Source organism: Brassica napus, chromosome C1 (assembly GCF_020379485.1).
Source record: "Brassica napus cultivar Da-Ae chromosome C1, Da-Ae, whole genome shotgun sequence".
Taxonomy (NCBI): Eukaryota; Viridiplantae; Streptophyta; class Magnoliopsida; order Brassicales; family Brassicaceae; genus Brassica; species Brassica napus.
The window spans coordinates 32,139,895-32,152,033 of record NC_063444.1 but is presented as its reverse complement, the minus strand read 5'-3'; the positions used below and the strand labels follow the sequence as shown (position 1 = coordinate 32,152,033).

At 34.2% G+C, this 12,139-nt stretch overlaps 1 protein-coding gene and 1 pseudogene across 1 annotated transcript; both read left to right on the top strand.

The window, feature by feature from the left end:
• Positions 1–626: 626 nt before the first annotated feature.
• LOC106351787 lies at positions 627–2,108 on the top strand (annotated as a pseudogene).
• Positions 2,109–7,337: 5,229 nt separating this feature from the next.
• LOC111202338 (putative potassium transporter 12) lies at positions 7,338–10,865 on the top strand. The gene is made up of 8 exons (XM_022695065.2): positions 7,338–7,825; positions 7,914–8,142; positions 8,230–8,478; positions 8,562–8,612; positions 8,716–9,029; positions 9,098–9,212; positions 9,292–9,546; positions 9,620–10,865. Exons 1-8 carry the CDS (start codon positions 7,568–7,570, stop codon positions 10,645–10,647), a joined length of 2,499 nt encoding a protein of 832 aa, XP_022550786.1. The 5' UTR covers positions 7,338–7,567; the 3' UTR covers positions 10,648–10,865.
• Positions 10,866–12,139: the final 1,274 nt, after the last annotated feature.

Genomic DNA, 12,139 nt, shown 5'->3' with positions numbered 1-12,139 from the left:
CTAATCTCCAATCTTCTCGCTAATCCTGATCAACGTCGAGCCCAATTCAAATGATTCGACACCAAAAAATGAATCAATAATCCAGACCTCTCATGACACAGAACGTCTTTAACTATCATCGCGTGGATCTGCTTGCCGCCGACCAGTCACTCTAGAACAACCGTTGCTCCTCCTTAATTGTCGTAAACGTTCCACTGGTACAACGGTCGAAAGACTACTCTCTGTCTTCTTATTCCCTCCGCCACAGCCACAGCCTCCATTGCGTAATTTTCTTTGTGCTTGAGACTCGACGCGTCGATATGATTCGCCATAGCGCATTTGCTCATCCAGTGTTACCGTCTCCTAACGATTTGTTGTGGCAAGGAGATGCATATCACATTCTTGTAATCCATGGAATATGTGGATGTTAACTCGAATGGCGGTGTTAAAGTTAAAGCTTTGTGATGAGGGGAAGCAAGGGATCGAAGAGGACGGTGGCTGCTGGATGCTAGGGTTGAGTTGACTCACAAATAATGTATATTAGCCCAAATGGATTTGGACGATAAAGATCATAAAGCCCATGGGTAAAAAAATAGTTGACGCTGGTTGATTCCTTAGACCACCTCCAACGGAGGATGCAAACATGGGTTCTTAGAAAAAAAAGCAAAAAAAATAAATGAAAAAAGGTAAAAAAAGACAGAACCGCTGTCTAAAATGAGATTTGTGGAGCTGCTAAAAACCCCTAACGTGGCAGCTTGGTATAGGATAATAGTCTTACACAATCGTCCCTCTCTCTATCTCTCTCTGTGAATATCTATGGAGATTTCTGTAACAGGCCTATCGTCAATCGATAACGGAATCGGAAGCTGGGATCTCAAAACCGGAACGGAACAGCTCAGATTCAAGCAGTGCGCCTCTCCCGCTCACGGCCTCACCGCCGTCGGAGATAAATTCCTCGCCGCCTCTCAGCTCCGTAACGCTTCCGGTTCATCCGGCTCTATTTTCTTCTGGTCTTGGAACAAGGTTCTTCCTTTTCCTTATCCGACATAAACCCACTTTCTGTTTCTCTCTTTTGAGATTGAAAAAGATGTTCTTTTTTTAATTGCTAGCCTCAAGCTGAAGTTAAGAGCTTCCCTTTGGAATCAATAACGGCTCTTGCAGCTAATATGGAAGGAACTTACATCGTTGGTGGTGGAGCCTCTGGAGATATCTTTCTTTGGGAGGTATAAAAGAGTAACAAATTCTAATGTTTTGATTTCACTTCTTGTGTGATGAAGCTTACTTGATAGTGTGTGTGAGATTAGGTTTCGAGTGGGAAACTTCTTAAGAAGTGGCACGGTCATTACCAATCAGTGACATGCTTGTTGTTCTCTGGAGACGATTCTTTGTTGGTCTCAGGGTCTAAAGATGGTTATGTTAGAGTATGGTCTCTTATAAGGTTAATTCTTTGCTTCTTTCTCTCTGATTTTAAGTACTTTATATTCTTATGCTTTGACTCTTGCTGGTTAGTTAGGTTGTTTGATGATATCCAGAGGCAGCAGCAAGGGAGCACTTTTTATGAACACGATTTTAATGAGCATACAACTTCTGTAACCGACATTGTCATAGACTATGGTGGCTGCAATGCTCTGCTAGTTACTGCTTCAGAAGATTGTACGTGCAAGGTACGCACTTGTTTGGAGGACTAGTAATCTATATGCATTTTGTTAACTTGCGATGAAAGTGTAAGCGATTTTTAAATGTCATGGCCTTTGGTTAGGTTTGGAGCCTGTCCAAGGGGAAACTGTTGAGAAACATCATCTTTCCTGCAGCCATCAATGCACTTGCGTTGAATTCCTACAAACATCATTTTTCTATGCTGGTAATAAAGATAGCAAAATTTATATCGGTGCCATGAATTCCTCAAGTGATTATGCGACACAAGCTCCTGGTTCAGTATCTGAACAAAGGTACCATCTACTTCTTTGAATGTATGATTATGTTGGAGTCATTTTCAACTCTACTATGGTTATGTTGTTTGAGCATTAGCTTGTAGTAGTTCTTGATCATTAGACGTTTTTGAAATTATATTGAAAGATAATATTTTGTCAAATGGCGTTTGAAATTGAAATTGAGTATGGTTTTATTAATGCCAAATTTATCATCACAGCATCTTTGAATTTTCAAATTTATGTAAAATAATTACTTTAACAATAATATTTTGTTCTTTCCTTTTATGAAATCCTATAATTTATAAGTTTTGTAAAATTTGAATTTAATAATTCAACTTTAAAAAAAAAAAATTAAGAACCTCAAAGAGGTTCTCCCATTGGACTTTGACAAAACTAATTATATTAACAAGGGTTCTAAACTTTATAAAGTACACAATTAATAATTAAACTAATAATTAGAACCCATCAAGGGTTCTAACCAATGGACATGCTCTTAGAAGTTAGAAAGAAGAGGAATCATCTGGATCGAAAACCCTACAATCTCCTCCGATATCGCAGCCGCACAGAAGAACAAAGAGATGAAACAAAACGGAATCGACACAAAATAAATGAAACGCAGAGTATTTAGAGAAGAAGGACACATGTCGGCTCCCGAAACATCGAATTTGTGATGTGGCATCTGACGTGGACCCCTTGGGATAGAAGCAAACTCTATTTTAGAATATCTTATATTATAATATCTTATATTATATATGAAAACAGAATTCACAACTTTGATTCATGTGTGATTTTTTTTTAAAAATAGACATAATTGACTTATTTCTAGAAAGTCATGTTACATTTAATCTCTAATCTTATCATTTAAATTTTGGGTCTACCAGAAATTTTTATTGGGCTATCAATAATTGAATTAAACAATAGATAATTCATTGGATTTATAGATAGTATAAATTAAATATATATAATTTAATGTTGTAATACTATACCTCTATATGTTAAATATTTAAATATTTGTCGATGTTAACTTTTAAAATTATAAAGATTTTTTATAATAACAAAAATCATATTATCTAACAATGATTAATATTTAAATCATATTAAACCAATGAAAACAAATTTTAAACTATATAGTTTATTCTAAAAATTAAACAAAAACCAAATGTTTAATTATTTACTCGATAATAATAAATCTATGAAGCGAAAAGTTTAATTTTTTAAAAACTTTCTAAATTTGTGAAATGTTACAATATCTTTGAATATGACAGTAAAACAATATTTTACTAATCTTTATATATATAGTTACGATTTTAATAATGAAATAATTAATAATCCGAAAATATATATATATAGAAGAAAATACAAATACATGTGAAAGTTTGGAACAATCTTTTCAAAGTAAAATATACCGTAAACTTATTATGCTTTAAAAATTGATAGACACATATATATTATAATATATACCAATTGAGAATTAAAAATAAAATATTTATATAAAAATAAATGAAAACATGCGGGTCATTATAATATATATGTGTCTATCAATTTTTAAAAAATAGGCATAATAAGCATAATATATAGATTGTAAAAAATTGTTATTAACAGTTACATCAATTTCTTAATATCATTTTTTACATTGCCTTATTTAAGTAAAAAAAAAACATAACTATGGTAATGAAATGAAGCATGGTTTGGGATTGCTTGTTTTGCAAGCATATCTGCACATATGTCTTAATTGATGTTTATATTAGCATTGGTTACAATAATTGGTTTTAGTTTATTTTATTTAAATAGATATGAAAAATTAAAAATAATTTAATATTCATATTATTTATAATTATTATTTTAAGTGTATCGTTTATAGTATACAATATTTCTATAAAAATATAATTTTTTTAACTTAATAATTTATTTTTCAGTGACAATACAATCTAACGAAAAAATATAGAAAGAAGCACGAAGCTCAATTTATAAATAAAATAAATGTAAAAATAAATAAACAGAAATGGCCATGAAAATTTCTCCAATCAAATGTTTTTCTTTCTTTGTATCCATATTTCTTGGCGTGAAGACTTTCTCAGACTTCTACTCTTCCTCCATATTTCAAATCGATGTCGTATCCTCTCTTACCTATGAACATTCTCAAAGATATTTAAGCCATAAACATAAAATCTATAAACTTGCAATTTTCTCAAACGTGAGAAATTGAAGAAATGAAAACGGGAAGAAAATAATATCTTTCATAAAATTTTGTATCCTTCCTAAAAAGAAACCAAATCGTTATCATAATGACTCATGTAAGTGCTTCATTCTTGTTGAGAATTTATTTTGAGTCAAATAACTTAGAACCATAAATTTGATACTGATAAAAATATAAAAAATTGAAAAGAGCAAGAGGAAGAAGAAATAATTAAATATTTACTAGAGATATATATTTTTTTTTTTTGAAACACGTCTTTTTTTTTTACTAGAGATATACTTTAAACCATAGAAAATATAAACAATAAATTGCTATGTCACAGTCGTTGAACGTTGGAATAGTTAATGAGTCATCCCGGGTTCAATTACCAATTCAACGTAAGCTTCCCGTTAATGACATGTCATCATCTATAAACGTTTGACTAACAGAAAAGTGGTCAATGTATTATTTGGCCTAATTTTATTAGTTCACGTATGAAATTCAAAATAAATCTACGTTGATGTATGTATTAGCACATATCATTATTGTATATACTGATCGGGACTGCGACCCTCTATTGATATATGAATCGGCCGATTTCCCGACCTCACACATATTTATACTGAAACCACACCGGCTCTCAGATCCAAACAACGCTTCGAAGACACATCGTGGAGGTGTGAATCAATGATATTAATCACGAAGCAATTAATCAGACTATTACAGTCGTGCGAAGAATCGCAAACGTCACTGCGAAACAGAAATGAACGCAGTGGTTTGTGCGGACGGGACACGTGCCAGCGCGAGGGAGCTCGACTTTTCTAGGTGTAATCTGACGTGGTGCGGCTTGGAGTGAATGAACAATATTTTATATATATAGATAGATAGATATTGAATTAGATATTTATAGCAAAATTGACAATGATATTATAAATCAGCAATTTCTAAACCAGGAAAATAGAGAAAATGTTTTCCTCTAAATTATCATTTTCAGCTTTCACAATTTATGTGATAATTGTTTTAATAGCTTTTAATTTTAGTTTTAGTTTTTTAGATATTAGTTTTTAGTTTTTGATTTTTTGGTTTTTGATTTTCAGCTTTTGGTTTTGCTGTATTTTTCAGTTTTTCAAGAAAAAGTAAATACATTACTTTACATAATAATACAATAAAAAGCAATAAAATATTTAGAAGTCACCATTAAAATTTATCATAATATAGGGATTATTATTTAAAATAAAATACATTAAAAAATTTAATCATTATATTTTTATAAAAAAACTTATATTATACTAAATAGCAATCATAATATATATAAATTACAAAAAATTAAATTAAAAATTTGAAACTGTTTAGAATTTTTTCCTATATAAACTATTTTAATTTTTAAAAACTTGAATGGCAATTTTTTTTAAAATAAATATATACATTATTAATTTTTTTTTTATGTTTTTATATTTTAGTTATTGTCTAGTGTGTCTAGTAATTATTTAAATTATTCAATAATTATATTTATGCATTTAGTAACTAATTGTTTACAGTTAATAAATATTATATATAAATATCTTATGTACAAAAACATGTATGGAATTTATCTTTATGACGATAGTATTTATTTAATAAAATATAACATTTTCTATAAAAAGGAAAAAAAATCATTTTTATTATAAAAACTCATAAATGTTGTTTTTTTTTGTTTTTCTTCGTAAATTGGTTAATTTTCTCAAAAACTAGTTTCTCTAAATTTTAGTAAATTTTAGAAAATCTATTTATTGAAAATATTGATTGGCAAAACAAATAGTTTTTACAAAAACCAAAACTAAAAACTTGATTAGATGAAAAATGGTTTTTGAGAAACATAAGCAAAACCTACAAACAATCACCCTTAGTTTCTCATGGGAAAATTGTCAAAAATACCATTTTCTAAGTACAATTTTTCATGTTTACACTAACCACTTTTACCCTCATCTTTAATGAAGGGTAAAAGACATTTATAACCTTTTGATTAACTTTGACAAAAAAAAAACACATGGTTAACTAATCTAAACTTAAAACATCTAACTCTAAACCTTAAATCATCAACTCTAAACCCTCAACCCCGAAACATCAACTTTAAACCCTAAACCCCGAAACATCAACTCTAAACCCTAAACCTTCAAATCTAAACCCTAAAACAACAACTCTAAACCCTAAACGTAAACTCTAAACCCTAAATCTAAACTTAAAACTTCAACTTTAAACCCTAAATAATCAACTCTAAACCCTAAACCATGAAACATCAACTCTAAACCCTAAACCCCGAAACATCAACTCTAAACCCTAAACCCTAAACCTTCAACTCTAAACCCTAAAACATCAACTCTAAACCCTAAACCTAAACTTCAACTCTAAACCCTAAACTATCAACACTAAACCCTAAACCCTAAAACGTAAACTCTAAACCCTAAATCCTAAAAAATTAACCGTAAACCCTAAAACATCAACTCTAAACCCTAAACCCTAAACCTTCAACTCGAAACCCTAAACTCTAAACCCTAAATTCTAAACCCTAAACCCTAAAACCCTAAAACCCTACAGTTGATGTTTTAGGGTTTAGATTTAAAGGTTTAGGGTTTACGTTTAAGGTTTAGAGTTGATGTTTTAGGGTTTAGATTTGAAGGTTTAGGGTTCTATGGTTTAGGGTTCGAATTTCAGAAAAATATAGTGTTTAGGGTTTAGAGTTGATGTTTTAGGGTTTAGATTTGAAGGTTTGGGGTTTAGGGTTTAGAGTTGATGTTTCGGGGTTTAGGGTTTAGAGTTGATGTTTCAGGATTTAGGGTTTGTATTTAAAAAAAAAGGTTTAGGATTAATGGTTAGGGTTTAGTCGAAAAAAATAGAGTTTAGGATTGATGATTTAGGGTTTAGAGTTGATTTTTAGGATTTTGGGTTTGAATTTCGAAATAGTATAATTCTAAAAAAAATTAAAAAAATTATTTTTTAATTTTTAGATTTTTATTTATTTAAATATTTATTTATTATAGATTTAAAAAACAAGGGTATAAGAATCTTTTACCACTTAATGGAGAAAATATTTTTGAAAATGTTCTTTAGTTGTGGTAAAAATGAAAAGCTGTAGCATGAAAGTGGTAAACACTTAGGTTCCTCTTTTTCGTGTTTGTATCCATAGTTTTCCCACTGATCAAAACCTAGAGTCTTAAACCATAAAGAGTGCAGTAAAGTAAATAGACAAATAAAAGATAACGTTTGGGAGGATGCAGAATCGAGAAACACAAAAAAGATTTATTTTAAAGAATTCAAAATGATCAGACCTTTTGTCAGTTTCTTAGCCGTAACTCTTAAACATGTTACCCGTGAGAGAGACTGTCATTGAAGTCGCATTCACCCAATAAAAATCATTGAAGACGAAGAAGAAACCAATCCAAAACTTTGCTAAAACATTTCCTCCAACCAAACTCAAAATCTTTGCGTTTGTGAGAATCTGGCAATGGATGAAGAAGATAGGATCGAAGAAGCAAGCAGCAACACCAGCTTGAGACGTGTTGGCACCGGAAGTAGCAGTGACCGGAGATGGGTCGACGGAAGCGAAGTCGGCTCCGAAACGCTGCCGTTTCCGGAGTTCAAAGATATTGCAGACTATAGTTTTGGGAACTTGAGGAGAAGACTCATGAAAAAGCCCAAAAGAGCTGACTCTCTTGATGTTGAAGCCATGGAAATTGCAGGTGTTCATGGCCACGATCTCAAGGTTTGATTTTTAGATTGAAAAGTTTTGATTTTTTTTTTTTTTTTTTTTTTTTTATTGACTATAATCCAACTTTGGTTTGTAATGAAAGGATATATCAATTTTGGGTACGATTGGGATAGCGTTTCAGACGTTAGGTGTTGTGTATGGAGACATGGGAACAAGCCCTTTGTATGTCTTTAGTGATGTGTTCAGTAAAGTTCCTATCAGATCAGAAGTTGATGTTCTTGGTGCCTTGTCTCTCGTTATCTACACTATTGCTGTCATTCCTTTAGCCAAGTATGTCTTTGTTGTCCTTAAAGCCAACGACAATGGCGAAGGTAATAATAATACATCCCTAATCCTTGTTTTTTTTTTTGTAAAAAGTGGTGTTATGTGGTTCTAAGTATATGTGTGTGTGTGTGCAGGAGGAACGTTTGCGTTGTACTCGCTGATTTGTAGGTATGCAAAGGTGAATAAGCTGCCTAATCAGCAACCTGCGGATGAGCAGATCTCGAGTTTTAGGCTTAAACTCCCAACTCCTGAGCTGGAACGAGCTTTAGGCATTAAAGAAGCCTTAGAGACAAAAGGGTATTTGAAAACTCTTCTTCTGCTTTTAGTACTAATGGGAACTTCCATGATTATTGGCGATGGGATTCTCACACCAGCTATGTCAGGTGAGTCTGCATTTACTGGAATAGAGCTTCCCAAATGATTTGGATTCATATAGTGTAACATTGGCTTTTTGGTTATTATGCAGTGATGTCTGCAATGAGTGGTTTACAAGGAGAAGTTGAAGGTTTTGGAACGAGTGGGTTATTACTATCACATGATCTCTCTTTTTTATATGTCTATGCAATATCGTCTTGATTTTATTTTTGATCGTTTACATACACAATCTTGTTGTGTGTCAGATGCATTGGTTCTGTCTTCGATTGTGATCCTGGTGGCTTTGTTCAGCATACAACGGTTTGGGACGGGTAAAGTGGGGTTTCTCTTTGCTCCAGTTCTGGCGCTCTGGTTCTTCTCACTCGGTTCTATTGGTATCTACAATCTGTTGAAGTACGACATCACCGTCATAAGAGCACTTAACCCGTATTACATCGTCTTGTTCTTCAACAAGAATAGCAAACAGGCTTGGTCTGCTCTTGGTGGATGTGTCTTATGCATTACAGGAGCCGAAGCAATGTTTGCAGATTTGGGACATTTCTCAGTTCGTTCTATACAGGTTAGCATCACTTTATTGATCATTTATGATTTTATTGATGATGACTATAATAATGGTATTTGGATCAGATGGCATTCACTTGCGTGGTGTTCCCATGCCTCCTCTTAGCTTACATGGGCCAAGCTGCTTATCTAACACAGCATCCTGATGCCTCAGCTCGCATATTCTATGATTCAGTCCCTGGTAAAATGAAATCAACATATTATTTGTTCATGTGGTAATATGCACAGTAAACTGAAGTTTTTTTTGTTTGAAAATGCAGAGAGTTTGTTCTGGCCGGTGTTTGTGATTGCCACATTAGCAGCAATGATAGCGAGCCAAGCTATGATCTCTGCGACTTTCTCATGCGTCAAACAAGCCATGGCTCTCGGCTGCTTCCCAAGGTTGAAGATAATCCACACTTCTAGGAAACGGATGGGTCAGATCTACATTCCCGTCATCAATTGGTTCTTGATGATCATGTGCATACTCGTTGTCTCCATCTTCAGAAGCACAACTCACATCGCCAATGCTTATGGTACAGTTTGATTCAGTTCAGTTTCACCCAAAGCTTTTCTGTTTTATTTCTTATGTTCTTTTCTTTTATTCAGGCATAGCAGAAGTAGGTGTGATGATGGTGAGCACAGTGTTGGTAACACTAGTGATGCTTCTCATTTGGCAAACCAATCTCTTTCTTGCTCTTTGTTTCCCACTTGTATTCGGATCCGTTGAGACCATTTACTTGCTTGCGGTTCTCACCAAGATCCTGGAAGGCGGTTGGGTTCCGCTTGTCTTCGCCACTTTCTTCCTCACCATTATGTACATCTGGAACTACGGAAGCGTGCTCAAGTACCAAAGCGAGGTCCGGGAAAGAATCTCCATGGACTTTATGCGTGAGCTTGGTTCAACTCTTGGAACAATTCGAATCCCCGGGATTGGACTGCTTTACAACGAGCTTGTTCAAGGCATACCTTCCATTTTTGGACAGTTTTTGCTCACACTTCCCGCCATCCACTCAACAATCGTCTTTGTCTGCATCAAGTATGTCCCTGTCCCGGTTGTTCCTCAAGAAGAGAGGTTCCTCTTCAGGCGGGTTTGTCCTAAAGACTACCATATGTTCAGATGCATCGCGAGGTACGGTTACAAAGATGTCAGAAAAGAAGATTCTAGAGTCTTCGAGCAGCTTCTCATTGAAAGTCTAGAGAAGTTCTTGAGATGCGAAGCGTTAGAGGATGCTTTAGAGAGCACTCTCACTGATTTCGATCCGGATAGAGTTTCCGTTGCGAGTGATACTTACACAGACGACCTCATGGCACCTCTCATTCACCGAGGAAAGCGGTCTGAGGCAGAGCAAGAGCTGGACACAGATGTTTTGCCGTCTTCAAGCGTAGGGGCGTCCATGGAGGAAGATCCAGCTCTGGAGTATGAGCTTGCGGCTTTAAGAGAGGCCACAGACTCGGGGCTAACGTATCTGCTGGCTCATGGAGATGTGAGGGCGAAGAAGAATTCGATATTTGTGAAGAAGCTTGTGATTAATTACTTGTATGCGTTTCTTAGAAGGAACTGCAGAGCTGGGGCTGCCAATCTCACTGTTCCTCATATGAACATCTTGCAAGCTGGGATGACTTATATGGTCTAGTGTTTTGATTCTTGGGATCATCTCTCTATGAATCAGGCTTTGTTTCTTGCGATTCACTTTTGTGTTTGTTGTTACCGTGAGGAAGATTTCCTAATATTCATGTGTGATAGTTAATTAGGGGAGATGAAAATTTATCATCTCCTTATAAGTAAACATAACTTAAAAAGTAGATAATTATATACTTTTTCATATTTATGTCAAAAATAAATTTTCGATTACAAAGTGGATTCTACTTGTACGTTGTAAAATGTAACTGTATTTTTACTAAATGTGGCATACTTCATCAATACTAAATTGAGAGCATTACACATAGATATTTTGGCTTGTCAAAATCTTTGGCTACTTTGCATGTGTTTTAGACTGATATGCTCCTAGAACAAACGAGCAGTGGGAAGTTCCAATTTGTTTGTAATGTGTTTGTAATAAATGCTTTCATGTAGCTGTTAGGTTTATGGAAGGGAGAGATTAAAAGTGACTGTTGGACTAGTGACAGATTAAGTTGATCACATGGGTGACATTAAAGCAAGTACTTGTATTCTTTTTATTTGAATGTTGTTTCAGGTTGTATTTGTCTGGGAATATTTTTCTCAAGTGGTGTTGTTGTTCATGACAATAGTATTATCTCTGGTGAATGTGGATGAGTCAGACGAGATAGATATGGTATGCTCGTGCTCCGTGGTTGTGGTTGTGGTTGTTAGGAGTGGGGAATGTGTTGTTGAAAGGTTAAGGGAATGTTGGATGGTTGAGCCTTGAGTGGAAAGATGTTGTGTACATGGAAATTCAAGTTAGGTGAATCTCTTGATGGATGGGTGTTTAATTAACTTTCGTGAACATGGGTGTTGTAGCTTCTGTGGTATCCTAGGCCCATGAAGAGGTCCAGACTAATCCCTAAAGAGAGGTGCAGCCCACAGATAGACCCTCTTTCCGGTATTCAAATGGGCCATAAAGCATAGGCTCATATCCGTGTTAGGTGACCAGGAAAATTGTGACTTAGTTTCGCGGAGCAGATGGATCGAACCTGAAACGTGTTGGCGTCTCAATCCCGTCTCCTTACCACTCGACCACAATCACCCGGTCAAGTTTTGCAAAATTTTGATTCTGAATAAAGTTTCAACCTTTATTTCTGCTTCATATCCGAGATCAAAAGTATAACGAGGGAGGTTGTTAGGTTGCCGTAAATCGATGGTATGTGCGGGGGTGGTGGGGGAAGAAAAGTTAAAAGGGTTTGGTTTTAAAAAGGAAGAAAGGAGTGGTAACTCAATCACAACACAATTTAATTTAAGTAAAAAAGGCCTTTTAATCAATTTACCAATTGAGAGTACTCTACAATCTGTAATTAAATAAAATTATACGTTAAAATAATAAATTTATAATATTATATATTAAAACTCTATAATTAGTCGTAGATATACATTTTTTTTGTATAAAAGTCGAAGCGGAGTGAATATACGCTTCTAATAATTTTAGTATTTGTGATTTGTTCCTTTTTAAG